Here is a 14238-nt window from a genome sequence, read left to right on the forward strand (position 1 = left end):
TAAGTCAAGTTACAAGTATACTTGTAAGTTCATTGACCTCTATTCCAATAAGAATAAAATAAAGTCATTGTAAAAGGTTTGTTCACCTCTTTGAGGGTCCCAAAAAAACTAATAAAACGCCTTTCTACGGTTAGGCGTACCTGGGTTATGTTTATTCAAAGGTCCACTTGAGATCCAGATTGTATCAACGCAGAGAGGTACGGAAGAATTTCGCTATTTAAAAATCTTTTAGTCTCTATACCAAACTCTTAATTTTTTATGGCGTCCACGGCCGATTTCGGCCACGGCGGCTGTTTTCATTTAAGGAGATCAGACAGCTGCGCTGGAGATATTATAGTGCACAAGCATTTGCGCAGACACGGGTGCACTCACTATTTCTTCACTCTCATAATCCGATGGGACGGCACTACCGGAAAGAGATCAGGATCTGGACCAAACTCTTTACAAAACTACTGAACCAGTTTCAATGAAATTAAATACACATATAGTCAAAAGCCTGATAAAGACGTAGATTTATTTTTTCGAGGTGCAGGAGGTATCTCCGCGGAACTAGTAGGCTCAGAACGTTGGTAAAACAACGGGTAATTTATAGTAGGTATAGTTACCGGCACGAATCTTGAGCTCTGACCTACATCTGCGCAGAAGTGATTTATTAGCAAAAAACCAATCCCGAGTGACGGCTATGACGCGATGCACTGCGGGCCAATCATCGCTTTAGCCCGCCCCCGCGCCTCACTTCATACCACAAAAGAGACCCAATAAATTACTACTGCGCAGGTGAAGGTCAGAGCTCAAGATTCGTGCCGATAACTATAATAAAAGCCACAATGATAAGGTACAAATGATTTAATAAATACAATAAACTATAAAATTACATAAAAAAAATTAATACTAAACCCATCCAAAAAGGAGCAAAACGACAAACAAAACATACGAACATATTTTATACAACACATAAACGTAGAGAGCTGCAACTATATAGTGCAACTTTTGCAACCAAAACTGCTTTTTGATCGCATATTCAGTATTTCTTATACCATCTTTCATTAAGTATTTTCTTAGACCAACACACCACAAAGTTACGTATTCCATTATGTTAATATTTGTAGTATCGAAGTTGAATATTAACTTGTCTTCGGTAGATAAATCTTGAAACAGTTTGTCCGTATTGTCGTCGCGGAAAAGCCAGCTATGTGTGGTGAAGTAGGAGAGGGCGAGTGACGCCCGGTATACGCGGTTGTATAATTTTATGAACCTGGAAATAAAAGGGAAGGTTAGAAGAATAATAAAATTGAAATTGAGAACCAGATTTTTGGGTAGTCAGTTATAAAAATTAGGGTAAAGGGACGAGGAAATAAAATTCTGGTTGAATATCTAATTGTGCCAAATTCCTACCAGTTTTTATGTTTTTTTGGGCAAAAAGTAAGGGTTCCATTATTTTAGGGTTTATTTGAGTTTATTATTTTGTTAATGGCTAATAATATCGGTTTGCACTTGGACTGAATCTGCTAATTTAAAAACCCAAGTGAGAAATAAGAATGTGGTGATTCTAAATGAATGTAAAAATAAAACCATAGTAACTGAATAATTTGTAAACCTAGAACCTAATAGTGGAATGAGAAACCATCGTAAAAGTATTTATTGTACAGGATATAAACTACTTTCAACTCAGCGCCTTTTAAAGGTTGAAAGCAAAATGCTAGCGTCCTGTGGTTGGCTATAAATCTTTTGTCAGGAGCTATTATAATATTTGGGAAAAGTTCGTGTTTATATCCTAAGACTTGAGTACCCGCATACTGCAGACTAAACAGTTAACCAACAGTTGGCCCGATGGTTGCTTTTATTTAAAGAAAATCGTGAATACGAAAGTGTGCCGGAACTCTTATAATACGGACCTAGCCCCCTTTAGCATATAGCAGAGAGCAAGAGAATGCTATAAATATTTTGTCAGGCGCTATTATATTTGGAAAAAACTTTTAATTGCATTTTTCTTGGTGGATGTCTTAAAACCCTTTCTTTTTTCCATTAGAATTATATTTTTTTCTTGCTCTAAATTTGAAACACCTTTGCACCTACCACTTTTATTTCACCACCACCCTAAGGCAGACTAATAGAGAAAGCATTACGCGTTATTCTGCCGATGTGCATTGTGCAAAAAGTATGTATAATAAATAAATTATTAAGGGTGCTAATTAAACAGGCTTCTTTTTAATATCATTATTCGCCCCCGAAAATGTACCTATGTTGCCTTCTAAATTACTAAGTCAGCCACAATTAATAAAGCGTCGAGCATCTAAATAATACTATCTTAGCCACGAGTTATCTTCCACTCTAAATACAACTCAGCATGGTGGTTAATTTTTTGCATCTAAATTTGCAGCATGCATTCTAACAGTAAACTTCTTAAATACTATTAAGTGACATCATAAAAATATTTATTAAGCTTCTATTTTTTTAACTCGTACGGAGTTTTTTTGTTTAAAATATAATACATCCCATATTAATTGACCCAGCATGGAAGTAAGCATGCAACATGCAGCAAGCATGGCTTCTGTCACGGCCCCGGCGCTGCGGGGCTCCGGCGGTCCCATGCGAGCTTATCGTCGCAAATGGTTTTCACGCACACCACCGCAGCTTCGGCTTGCTGGCCGGCTGAGAGCGGGGGCACACGATGCGTTGCGGCGCCGCACCGCAAAGACCACCTTGTCAGTGGGCACACAAGCGGTGCGGCGCCGTAACGTTGTTATGTCGCAGCGGCGCCGTTGCGTTGGACAGTCTGTTGTCCTTCCTCGTGACGCAAAACAACTGAGCGGTGCCGCTCCGACGTCGCAACGCATTCACCCCTCCCCGCCTCGTCTTGGTGGTTGCAAGTCCGGTGCGGCGCCGGAGCGCATCGTATGACATGCCGTAGATATTTCTATGTAAGACGACGCAGCGACACCGCTCCGGCGCCGCACCGCCGCCGCAACGCATCGTGTGCCCCCGCTCTGAGCGTCGGCGTGCGTTAAAACTACCTGCGCCTCAGCTCGCAGGCCGCCTCGCCCCTCCGCGCCTACGCGGTTTTGAATTGCACTCTAGGGGTAGGGCAGACAAGACTACGTGGAGTCGGTTTTGCAGCGATTCGTTTTCGTCACTAACTTCAATTTTTAATACAATGTCTTTTAATTGACAGTTATAAATGGCAATATGCTAAATAAAATGAATCCAAATTAAATTCTACCATCAAAAAAAAACGAGCCAAGAAAAACGTTGATCTCGTTTTTCTTGGCTCGTTTTTGGAAAAATGAGGCCGAGTTAGTAAATTAGATGACAATGTATAAATAAGAAGGACAAGTTACAATAATTGATGATCTTTTATTGAAGCTCTCTAGTGGTTGGCGTTGTAAAAAAGACGAATTAGTTTATTAGAGGCTATGTCATTTCCCCGTTGCTTAGTTATAAAATTAGAAGTTTAATCATGTGTCTAATAAATAATTTTGTGGCTAGACTTATAATTTCCCAATTATTAATACTTACATAGGTGGTTTTCCGAGCAGCACACAGCCTCCGTCTAATATATACCCCGGTATATAATGCAGTAACCACGTTAGCAGCACAAACAGTGGTTTGTTGGCAGTATTTATTATGAACATGTACCACACTGCTAATGGGGTTGGCAGGACTCGGCCTATTTCGCGGATTTTCGTGGAAACTGGCTCTGAAAGTTGGAAATAATGTTTATTTGTCACAATTTTGTGATTGTAAAGAGGGTACTGCAGCACCTGGATAAAAGTAGTCTGTCGGTAGTGTCTAATGATTAGACTACTACTGTAAGGTTTCAACAAAATCGGTCAAGTCGTTTTTGAGTGAGAGTAACAAAGATGTATGATAAATAATACTGCCTCGTTGGTCTAGAGGTCGCAAGCGCGGCTGCTGTGCTCAAGGTCTCGGGTTCGATTCCCGAGTCGGGCCGAAATCGCTTTGTGGGTTTTCTGTGTGGGTGGTCTTTCACAAAGCAGCCCGTAGTCTGGAAGTTGGTGATTGATTCACCCGTGCATCGGAGAGCACGTAAGTGTCGGTCCTGCGCCTGATCTCTTTCCGGTCGTATCGGATTGTCGTCGCATCGGGCTATGAGAGTGAAGGAATAGTGAGTGCACCTGTGTCTGCGCGATTGCTTGTGCACTATAATATGTCCTGCGCAGTTGGCTAATCTCCTTAGATGAAAACAGCTGCCGTAGCCGATAATCGGCTAGGAGAACATCATTATAAGATACATTATAGGTCGGATTTAAACGATTTTTTATAATAAAACTTACGCCAATGAAACAAATTCCTAGCGCTCGACACAGAATATATCTTGACATCACCAGGCATTGAGCTGGTCTTCCAGCCGGCAGCCAGGATAGCATTGTTCACGTAGTCCACTGGTACCAGGCTGTATCTCGTGTTGTCTCCGGCGTAGGTCGCATGGATCAGGCCTGTTGCTGGACCTAGGATCAGCTGGGTTGGGAAAAGGGGGGTATTAGCATTTTGGCGGTGGTTTTTGGGGTGGTGCGTGATGTTATTGGTGTGAAAATGAGATAATTTTACTATCCTGGTTTCAATAAATGCTTGAATAAAAGTGGTGTTGTTACCTAAGAAAAAGTTATCTTGTCATGCCTTCTGGGGGTTGTTTGTACTTTTGTAAAATTTACCCGTGTTAAAAAAGGGAAGAAGAAAGAATGATGATGCAATTTGTAAGATCCCCAAAAAGATTACAGTTCTCGTAATATAAGTTTACAATTCAGAAATTAGCCGTTTGGAGCCTCATGTATGCGTGGTTGTTATGTTAACATGCTAATGTATACATATACAACCTCAGACAGTCCAAGCTTCTTAACTAAAGAACAGATGCGCAAAGAGTGAAAGGGCTGACTTCAGAACTGCAAAATTATTTGGCACGAACTGTGTGCAATATTTCATCACACTTACCCCGCTAGCACCGTAAGCGCAGCTAGTATCAGCCCATCCAGGCATCGGTTCCCGGTACGATGATATCACTGAAAAATATACAGATTCAGTTATATCACCATAACAGATACGCAGATGATGCTTGACCATATCCTGGACAGTTTATTCATATCTCTAAATAGATGCTTGCAGCTCTCATTTCTAGATCCTTTTTATCGTCCCACTGCTGTGCACAGGCCTCCTCTCTCTCACACAGAGAAGGATTGAATTTTAATCTTCACGGTTGCTCAATGTGGGTTGGTGATGACTTTATAATCCACAATTCCTTGAGATGCTTACCTTAACCTTTTAATCATTTATTTGTGTCCAAGATATACTTAGAAACACGACAATCATTACAGGCATGTATAGTTATCGGCGCGAATCTTGAGCGCTGACTCTCATCTGCTCAGAAGTGATTTATTAGCAAAGAACCAATCCCGAGTGACGGCTATGACGCGATGCACTGCGGGCCAATCACTGCTTTAGCACGCCTCCGCGCCTCACTTCATACCACAAAAGGGACCCAATAAATTACTTCTGCGCAGGTGAAGGTCAGCGCTCAAGATTCGTGCCGATGATTATATGCAAACGTATGTAGGTAGGTATGTATGTGTATCCCTTACCTACAGCAGGTCTCACGATGCTGATGGGCATGTTACCAGCTCTACTCCTCACCACTTCCTCAGCAATGGCCTTCGCGAACGTGTATGTATTGGGGTAGCCCTTGATGAGACTGGAAAACATGTAGAATTTCTTACTGGATTACTATGAAGGAGTTTGTTTTATTTTAACAATAGTATATTTGAAGAGGAAGAAATCCTGGATAGAGCAAAGTGGAAGAGACGATACGGAAAGCGGACCCCGTCACAAGACGGGATACGAACTAAGAAGAAGTATATAAAAATTGTCTAAGAAGATATAATGCATTCAAGTTTGGAAGTGGGGACTTGTGACATCATGTTCGATTAAAGTAAGTATTTAAGAGTGATGTAATATAGAATCCAAACGTGTTGTATCTTCATTTTTTTTTGTTTGTGGGAGAAAAGAAAAAAAGTCTTTTATTTTAGGGTCATTTAAAAAACAGACTGGTTGCAAACTTATTTTTAGTCATGCTCATTGTTAGATGTCACTGGCACAATATATATTTTATATGGTTTTGATTTTCCGTTCCCCATTATATTGATCTATTGTTGTGTCATTAAACATCCTTGGCAGTCGTTACGGATAGTCAGAAGCCACTAAATCTGACGCCAGTCTAACCAAGGGGTATCGGGTTGCCCGGGTAACTGGGTTGAGGAGGTCAGATAGGCAGTCGCTCCTTGTAAAACACTGGTACTCAGCTGAATCCGGTTAGTCTGGAAGCCGACCCCAACATAGTTGGGAAAAAGGCTCGGAGGATGATGACGATTTTCTATTCCCAATTACATGGATCTATTGTTGTGTCAATAAATTTTATTTTCTCTTCTTTCTCCCCATACACAAGACTTACTCATGCTCTATCCCCTGAAGTCTATCCTCGTCAATAGTCTCCGCCATGCTGATCATCAGCTCAGGAGGCACGGGGGGCGGGTAGAATGTCTCTAGTACCTCCTTCTCCACAAAGTTATCAGTTGCGTTGGCGTATGTTGTCGACACGTAGACAAATGATCTGGAATGTTCGCAATTTTGGTGTAAGAATTAGTAGATTTGGTGCCCGGGTAACTGGGTTGAGGAGGTCAGATGGGCAGTCGCTCCTTGTAAAGCACTGGTACTCAGCTACATCCGGTTAGATTGGAAGCCGACCCCGACATGATTGGGATAAAGGCTGATGAATTAGTAGATTTGTTTGTTTGTTGAAGTGCCTGTGACCTTACCTGTGCAACCTGGTCCGATTTGAAAAAAAAATTCAGTATTAAATAGCACATTTATCGAGGAAGTCTATAAGTTACTGATAGCCAACAAGAGTCTATCAATTATAATTATTGGTGCAGCCGCTCCGGGTATGACCAGCCATAGATATTATAACTAGTGCCCCTGTGTTTCGACAGGCAGGTTTGTGGGTCCCGGCTACCATTTCAAAGAAAGTATGTCATCCAGTCTAAGTGGTACCTATCAGTGTGCTTGGTTGACGAGACAAGATAGAGAGTCGCGCCATGTGGCACACTGGTACTCAGCTGCATTTGGTTACACTGGAAGCCCACCCCAACATCATTCTATCATTGGCCACAGAGCATCTTGGTCAGATGATTGTGGCAGTGCTTGTCTATGCAGTTATTATTGCCGCAAGCTTTTATGGCAGAATAAGCCAATGGCTGCGTGACACTTCTAACCCCAATATACTCAGGAAAATATAAGGCAGTTGATAATACTTACTTGAGCTTCTGACAAGCCTTGCCAAGCAGGACAGCCTCTCTGGTACCTCTGACATTGATCATGGTAGCTATCTTCAGAGCCTCATCGAATCTAGTGGTTGCAGCCATGTGGAATATCACGTTTACCTGAAATGTAGTTCTAATTAGCATTATAGGCATACTAGACAATATACTAATAATAAAATGCTGAAGTTTGCTTAAAAGCGCTAATTTCAGGAACTACTGATCCGATTTGAAATCTTTTTTAGAGTTACAAATCTTATTTGACGAGGAAGCCACTATAGGCCCCTTTTGATCTGTGTGGATAAACTAGTTTTCACGAGCAGCTGATGAAACTGCTGACAATATTATAATGAAAATATTGGAAACCGGAAGAAATAAAAGAAGTGGTGAAGGATCGTGGGCGTTTTGGGGAGCTTTCTTTTGTAAATCTTCTTCTTCCTCCTGCCCTGTTCCCAATTTTACTTGGGGTCGGCGCAATAAGTCATTATCTTCAATTTTCCCCTATCATACTGATACTCAGTCCCTTCCTATTCTTGTCATCTTTCAGGCAATCCATCCATCTTTTCTTAGGTCTTCTTTTGTAAATGTTGACGTTCAAAAAGTGCTGTTTAGGAGGCAAGTTTTTTTCTATTTTGCACGGTAAAATTCATTGATTCATTGCAATGCAGTACGATCGCCTATGTATTACCTCCTTCGTAACGATAGCCCAGTCCTGATCACTCATGCCGAGTCTGATATCAGCCACGTTGCCGGCCACGGGGATTATCTTCTCCGCGAAGTTGGACTTCTTCTTCCTCACCATGTTATATACCTGGGTAATAATAATCATTATTTAATTAATAAATTCAATAGCAAGTTTTCAATATGCTGCTGTTAACCGCATCCCGAAGGAACAATTTCTCGCAGCTAGATAAAAAGTAGCTTAAGACCTATCTTGGCCTGATGACTATCTATGGACCTCATTGCAATTGGTTTTAGTACTTTTATCCGGGACAGGCAACAGGCAGCCGGAGTAACTTTCGTGTTTAAAATATTAGTAAAGATTATAAAGAAGTCAAGTTTCAAGTTTGAGTTTCGGGTAGTAGAGTGGAATCTCTGGATCCACGGAACCGATTTTATAACATATAGCAGAGTATCCGAGAGATCAAGGCAACTAGTTATCCGTGAGACATGTTTGAAACCCCAAGAAGCAGCCAGTCAAAACAGAAGTATATTAGGCATTCTTCAAGTTGCTTACCGGATCTTTCAGCATTTCTTCAAGCCTCTCCTCAATAGGCACTCCTTTCTTAGGCCGCATCAGCAAGTACACTTTGGCGACGTTGCACGCCCTGAAAAAAAAAAATTTGTGTTAAAAATGATATTATCCTAAAGACTCAACAACTAGAAAATTAAAATCTAAAATCGGCTTCTTCATACTTCTGGCTGTGTCTCCACGGCCCGACAAATATCCCTCACCTGAAGAGTTTCTCTACGAGCTGCTTGCCGAGGAAGCCGGAGCCGCCTGTCACGAACATGGTGGCGCCGCAGTAGAACTGATGCACGGCCGAGTCTCCACGGCCTGACAAATATCCCTCACCTGAAGAGTTTCTCTACGAGCTGCTTGCCGAGGAAGCCGGAGCCGCCTGTCACGAACACGGTGGCGCCGCAGTAGAACTGCTGCACGGCCGAGTCTCCACGGCCTGACAAATATCGCTCACCTGAAGAGTTTCTCTACGAGCTGCTTGCCGAGGAAGCCGGAGCCGCCTGTCACGAACACGGGGCGCCGCAGTAGAACTGCTGCACGGCTGAGTCTCCACGGCCTGACAAATATCCCTCACCTGAAGAGTTTCTCTACGAGCTGCTTGCCAAGGAAGCCGGAGCTGCCTGTCACGAACACGGTGGCGCCGCAGTAGAACTGCTGCACGGCCGAGTCTCCACGGCCTGACAAATATCCCTCACCTGAAGAGTTTCTCTACGAGCTGCTTGCTGAGAAAGCCGAAGCCGCCTGTCACGAACACGGTGGCGCCGCAGTAGAACTGGTGCACGGCCGAGTCTCCACGGCCTGACAAATATCCCTCACCTGAAGAGTTTCTCTACGAGCTGCTTGCCGAGGAAGCCGGAGCCGCCTGTCACGAACACGGTGGCGCCGCAGTAGAACTGCTGCACGGCCGAGTCTCCACGGCCTGACAAATATCCCTCACCTGAAGAGTTTCTCTACGAGCTGCTTGCCGAGGAAGCCGGAGCCGCCTGTCACGAACACGGTGGCGCCGCAGTAGAACTGCTGCACGGCCGAGTCTCCACGTTCTGTGGCTTCATTCATCGCCTTCTGTCGGGAGAGAGCTTCCAGCTCCACAGCCAGTGCTGGATCCATGTCTGTGCTGGTCTTCCAGAGTTTCCTGTGACATCATTAACGAGAGTTTATGTGTCTTGGTGACTAATCAAAGTGGCAGGAAGTCATTGTTACTTCACACCCCATAGATAATCCTAGTTTTACTAGAAATGCGAAGTTGACTTTGTTTTTTGCGGTTTTACAATTAATACGGAAAAAGGCTTCTTCTTATTGTAACCTATCAAGGAATAATGTTGTCTGATCCGACGACCAATTCCCGAGTTTCTGCATTCATCTCCTACATGTATATAGAAAGATATAAGATACTAAATGTCGAAGCACATAGAGATAAATAATCTACTTACATTATTTTCACTATTTTATGCAAAAATGCGTAATTTAACAACACACATTAAGATATCACGTGCGATCACTAAGACACAACTTGTATAAAACAACCAATGAAGACATTCAGTCATGATTAATGATGCTGATGCGAAAAACACAGATTCACATACAAATGGAGTGTATAACGTTCGAGTTATTTTGTTGTAAACTTTGCCGTGTAGTTAATGAAAAAGTGGGCAGAAAATATTATTTATTTGTTAGACGTTTTGAGGCTGTTTACATATGTATGTTGTGCAAACTGGGTGTTTACGGTAGTTTTAAATGCATCTTTGTACATTAAAGAAAATACTGCCTTATGCACTTATTTAGGTAAAAAATGAAATGAACCTTTAACTAAAAGGCTCCGAAACTTCAACTTAAACAGTATTTTATCCGGGCCCCGAAAATAGTTTCCAAGGGATGTGGGTGAAAACACAGCGAAACAGCCTGTTTTCGATAGTCGTACGCGTTCTTAAGTTAAAACTTCATTCATTAATTCATCCATGAGAATTCTTTACCAGTTACATTTTCTCTGAATACCAGAAAGTGCAATACAGCAAATTATTAGTTGTATTTATATAATAATTATCTTATATACGTGTCAGCGGTATGTTTGTAGGCATCACGTGTGATTTTGTACATTGCACGTTTTTCATATCATTTTGCAGTTAGAAGATATATCACGAATGATTTTGGAGAGAATTTCGAGTTCACATTAAGGTATTTCTATACAAAGTTGTTGTAGAAAAACCGGCCAAGTGCGAGTCGGAATCGCGCACGAAGGGTTTCGTATCATTATTTACGTTTGTTGTATGGGAGCCCCCCAAAATATTTATTTTATTCTAGTTTTCAATATTTGTTTGTTATAGCGGCAACAAAAATACATCATCTGTGAAAATATCAACTCTCTAATTATCACGGTTTATGAGATACAGCCTGGTGACAGACGGACGGACAGAGGAGCGAAAACAATAGGGTCCCGTTTTACCCTTTGGGTACGGTACCCTAAAAATACGATAAATAGTTTATTTAAGTTATTTGTGTTGCTATGTAGTAAAATCACTACATACCGCGGTTCAATTGGCGTCCCGGATTAAGTTTTACCCGCAACCGTGTAAAAAGTCGTCTACTTATTTATAAACTTGATTGGCTCAGCGATTGCGTAAAAGTGAGGCATGTTAAAAACAGAGTTACTTACATACTTTCGACTGTGTAACTTTTATCTATTTCGGTAATACTTACACGATAATATTATTATAACTAGAAAACTGCGTATCTCATGTCGCCATGACCTATAAACGTTTCAATTGTAAAGTGAAAATGGGGCGACTGCCTATCTGACCTCCTCATTCCATTTATCCGGGTAACCCCCAAAAGAAATCAGACTTTCCAGCGTTACTACCCGTAACGACTGCCAAACATGTTCAAATGACAGCTGGGACCCACTAATTTAACGTGCTTTCCCAACTCGTCATGACAAGATGGTCACCCATCCAGCACCAACTGCGGCAAGCGTTGCTTCTGCGACCAAATTAAAATAAAATCGGTCAAGTTTAGGTCACTCACATAGTCGTACATGGCCGATTACTTTAAAAGGCCTGCTTAAGGTCAGGGCTTAAAAGTCCGAAAATTATGGAAACCGGCTCAGTTTGTCTTAAGTGGGTGAAGATTCATGTTCTTACTTAATTATTACATAGGAATTATGAAAAAGTAAAGTAAAGGCTCTGTATGTCGGTCCAGTCTGTTCAGCGTTTATGCCAAACGACTTGTATGATATAATCACACAGATAGCCTAGGACATAGGCGACATAGTTTTTTTTCCATATGCCAAAAATAATTTCCTTGGGACGCGGGTAAGACCACGGGGAACTGCTAGTTAAATACCTAATTATAATTAAAGCCGCCCATTTTGTCCGTCTGTTAATTTAGAAAGTGTCATGAATAAATAATACCTTTAGGAAACTAAAGGGTATATCATAAACTAGCTTCTGCCGGCGGTTTCACCCGGATCCCATCAACTTACTTCCCAGAATATTTCATCTCCTATCTGTACCTATATGAAACTTTACCTTAATCGGGTTAGTTGCTTTACGGTAAAAGTTTAGCTAGATGCAGGTGAAACCGCGAGAAATCTGATAGTAAATTAATCAAAAACTATATTTACTTACCTTACAATTCTCTTCCTGAACTCATCAACCAATAATAGAACCCGCACTTATCTACACTTTTTAACTAATTACCAATTAATTATTTTAAGACAAAATAATTACTATTTCTTATAAAATCAACTATTTTGATAAGCGAGTGCACTGGATGCAGCCTACAACCGAAATGCATGTACCTTGACATCGTAAGCTACTTAAAAGCCTTTTTCTCAATATTACTCACAGGCTTTATTAAAAATAATTTATTTAACTACCTAGCTTTTTTCCTGCGGTTTGACCCGCGTCCCGTGGGAACTACTGCCCGTACCGGGATAAAATATAGCCTATGTTACTCGGGTAGTGTAGCTTTCAAACAGTGAAATAATTTTTCAAATTGGTTCATAAGTTTCGGAGCCTTTACAAACAAACAAATCTTTATTATTTTATTATATAGGTGTAAAAGTATGAATAAGCCATGGTGGCTTAGTAGGTAAAAGCACCAACGTCTCAAGAGCCTATGAGTAAATGAGTTCGATTCAAGGTCAGGCAAGTTTTCTAAGTTTGTATTGTACCTCTAAGTATGTTGTTTCTTGAGCACCAAAGACTTGTTAAAGGTTAAGGAAAACATCTCGTGGAAGCCTGGACGAGGGACTCGTTATGACAAGATAGTCACATGGCCACCCATCCACGGACTGACCCCAGGCGTTACTTGACTTTTTTTTTTAACGACGTCAAAAATCATCAAATGACCCCTCCCGATGTGGGTTAGCAGCGGTGAGGGAGTGTCAGACTCTTGCTGACTAAAAACCGTCGTGTTCCGTCGTAGGCCTTTTATGTGCCAGGGCCGCGGTATCTCTTTCGAACAACCCGCAGCCAGGCGTTACTTGACTTTATGTTCAATCATCCGTGCGGCTGTTACATAGTCCACGAAATCCTTAGTCTAGAGATTCCTACATTTATAACCAGCCGTGGGAACTACTGCCCGTACCCGCAGAAAATATAGCCTATGTTACTCGGGAAGAGTGTAGATTTCCAATAGTGAAAGAATTTTTCAAATCGTTTCTATAGTTTCGAAGCCTTTAGGGTCCTCTTCAGATTAGTACTAAGTAGAAGGAACTAGGTTTTACTAGGACCATATCTACTCATACTACTAGGAAATACTTTTGTCAATTGTTGCAAAATAAGAGCGAGACAGCACTATAAACAACATAGCGCCATCCCTTTTCCACATCAAATTTATTTTTAGTGTCAGGTCATTGAAAACCCCTATTTATAATATATTCAAAAGTATCTGCTATCCTTTTCGCTCTCATTTAAATCGTGCATACTCCATCTCTTTCTTACATAGAATATTCTACCGGTAGTGTGTGTACGTCATTGATAGTTGAAAGTCAATAAATAAATTAACTGGTTTTAACTATTGTTTTTCAAAGGGCAGGGATTAATGTCGTCATTTTAGTACAGTTAGTGATATTCTAAATATAGGTAGGTACTTTCTAAATACATATATCTTAGACACCAATGACTGTGTTACAGATGTCCGGGCTGTCATTGAACATCTTTGGCAGTCGTTACGGGTAGTCAGCAGCCAGTAAGTCTGTCACCAGTCTAACCAAGGGGTATTGGGTTGCCCGGGTAACTGGGTTGAGGGGGTCAGTTAGGGCAGTCGCTCCTTGTAAAGCACTGGTACTCAGCTGCATCTAGTTAGACTGGAAGCCGACCCCAACATAGTTGAGAAAAAGGCTAGGAGGAGGAACCGAATATGGATAGAATACTGACAGACATGTGTTGCTGGGGAGTTTGTTGCGCCACTTCTTCTTCCCAGCAAAAACACGTAGGAAGTGGTGAAGGACGGGCGTTTTGGGGGCTGTCCTTTTTAAATTTGACCTTCACAAAGTGCTGATTTTCAGCCTTCTTTGAATAAATGACCTTTTATATTTATGTTTCATGTTTCTGGTTAGTTTAATGAAGTCGTTTAAAAAATTGAAGACCAAAATTAATAAGTATGTATTTTCTTTGATTTGTATCGGTTTTCTCTTTTGACTGTACTTTATAAATAGCCACAATTAAATTC

General features: G+C 41.3%; 1 protein-coding gene across 1 annotated transcript; it reads right to left on the reverse strand.

Moving 5' to 3' along the window:
* Positions 1 to 881: 881 nt before the first annotated feature.
* LOC124643821 (fatty acyl-CoA reductase wat-like) lies at positions 882 to 8880 on the reverse strand. The gene is made up of 10 exons (XM_047182926.1): positions 8781 to 8880; positions 8563 to 8653; positions 8014 to 8136; positions 7324 to 7448; positions 6461 to 6619; positions 5595 to 5704; positions 4951 to 5018; positions 4296 to 4479; positions 3517 to 3697; positions 882 to 1255 (listed from the first exon to the last, which is right to left on the reverse strand). Exons 1-10 carry the CDS (start codon positions 8837 to 8839, stop codon positions 892 to 894), a joined length of 1464 nt encoding a protein of 487 aa, XP_047038882.1. The 5' UTR covers positions 8840 to 8880; the 3' UTR covers positions 882 to 891.
* Positions 8881 to 14238: the final 5358 nt, after the last annotated feature.

This window comes from Helicoverpa zea, chromosome 28 (genome assembly GCF_022581195.2).
Source record: "Helicoverpa zea isolate HzStark_Cry1AcR chromosome 28, ilHelZeax1.1, whole genome shotgun sequence".
Lineage (NCBI taxonomy): Eukaryota > Metazoa > Arthropoda > Insecta > Lepidoptera > Noctuidae > Helicoverpa > Helicoverpa zea.

What these genes read in the sequence shown, in the direction of transcription:
- LOC124643821 (XM_047182926.1), bottom strand. Translation starts at nt 8,839, where the DNA reads ATGTTCGTGACAGGCGGCTCCGGCTTCCTCGGCAAGCAGCTCGTAGAG. An exon ending in CTTCAGGGGATAGAGCATGA is followed by an intron (nt 5,705 to 6,460) that starts GTAAGTCTTGTG and finishes CATGTTTTCCAG; the next exon opens with TCTCATCAAGGGCTACCCCA. An exon ending in GCGCTTACGGTGCTAGCGGG is followed by an intron (nt 4,480 to 4,950) that starts GTAAGTGTGATG and finishes TTCCCAACCCAG; the next exon opens with CTGATCCTAGGTCCAGCAAC.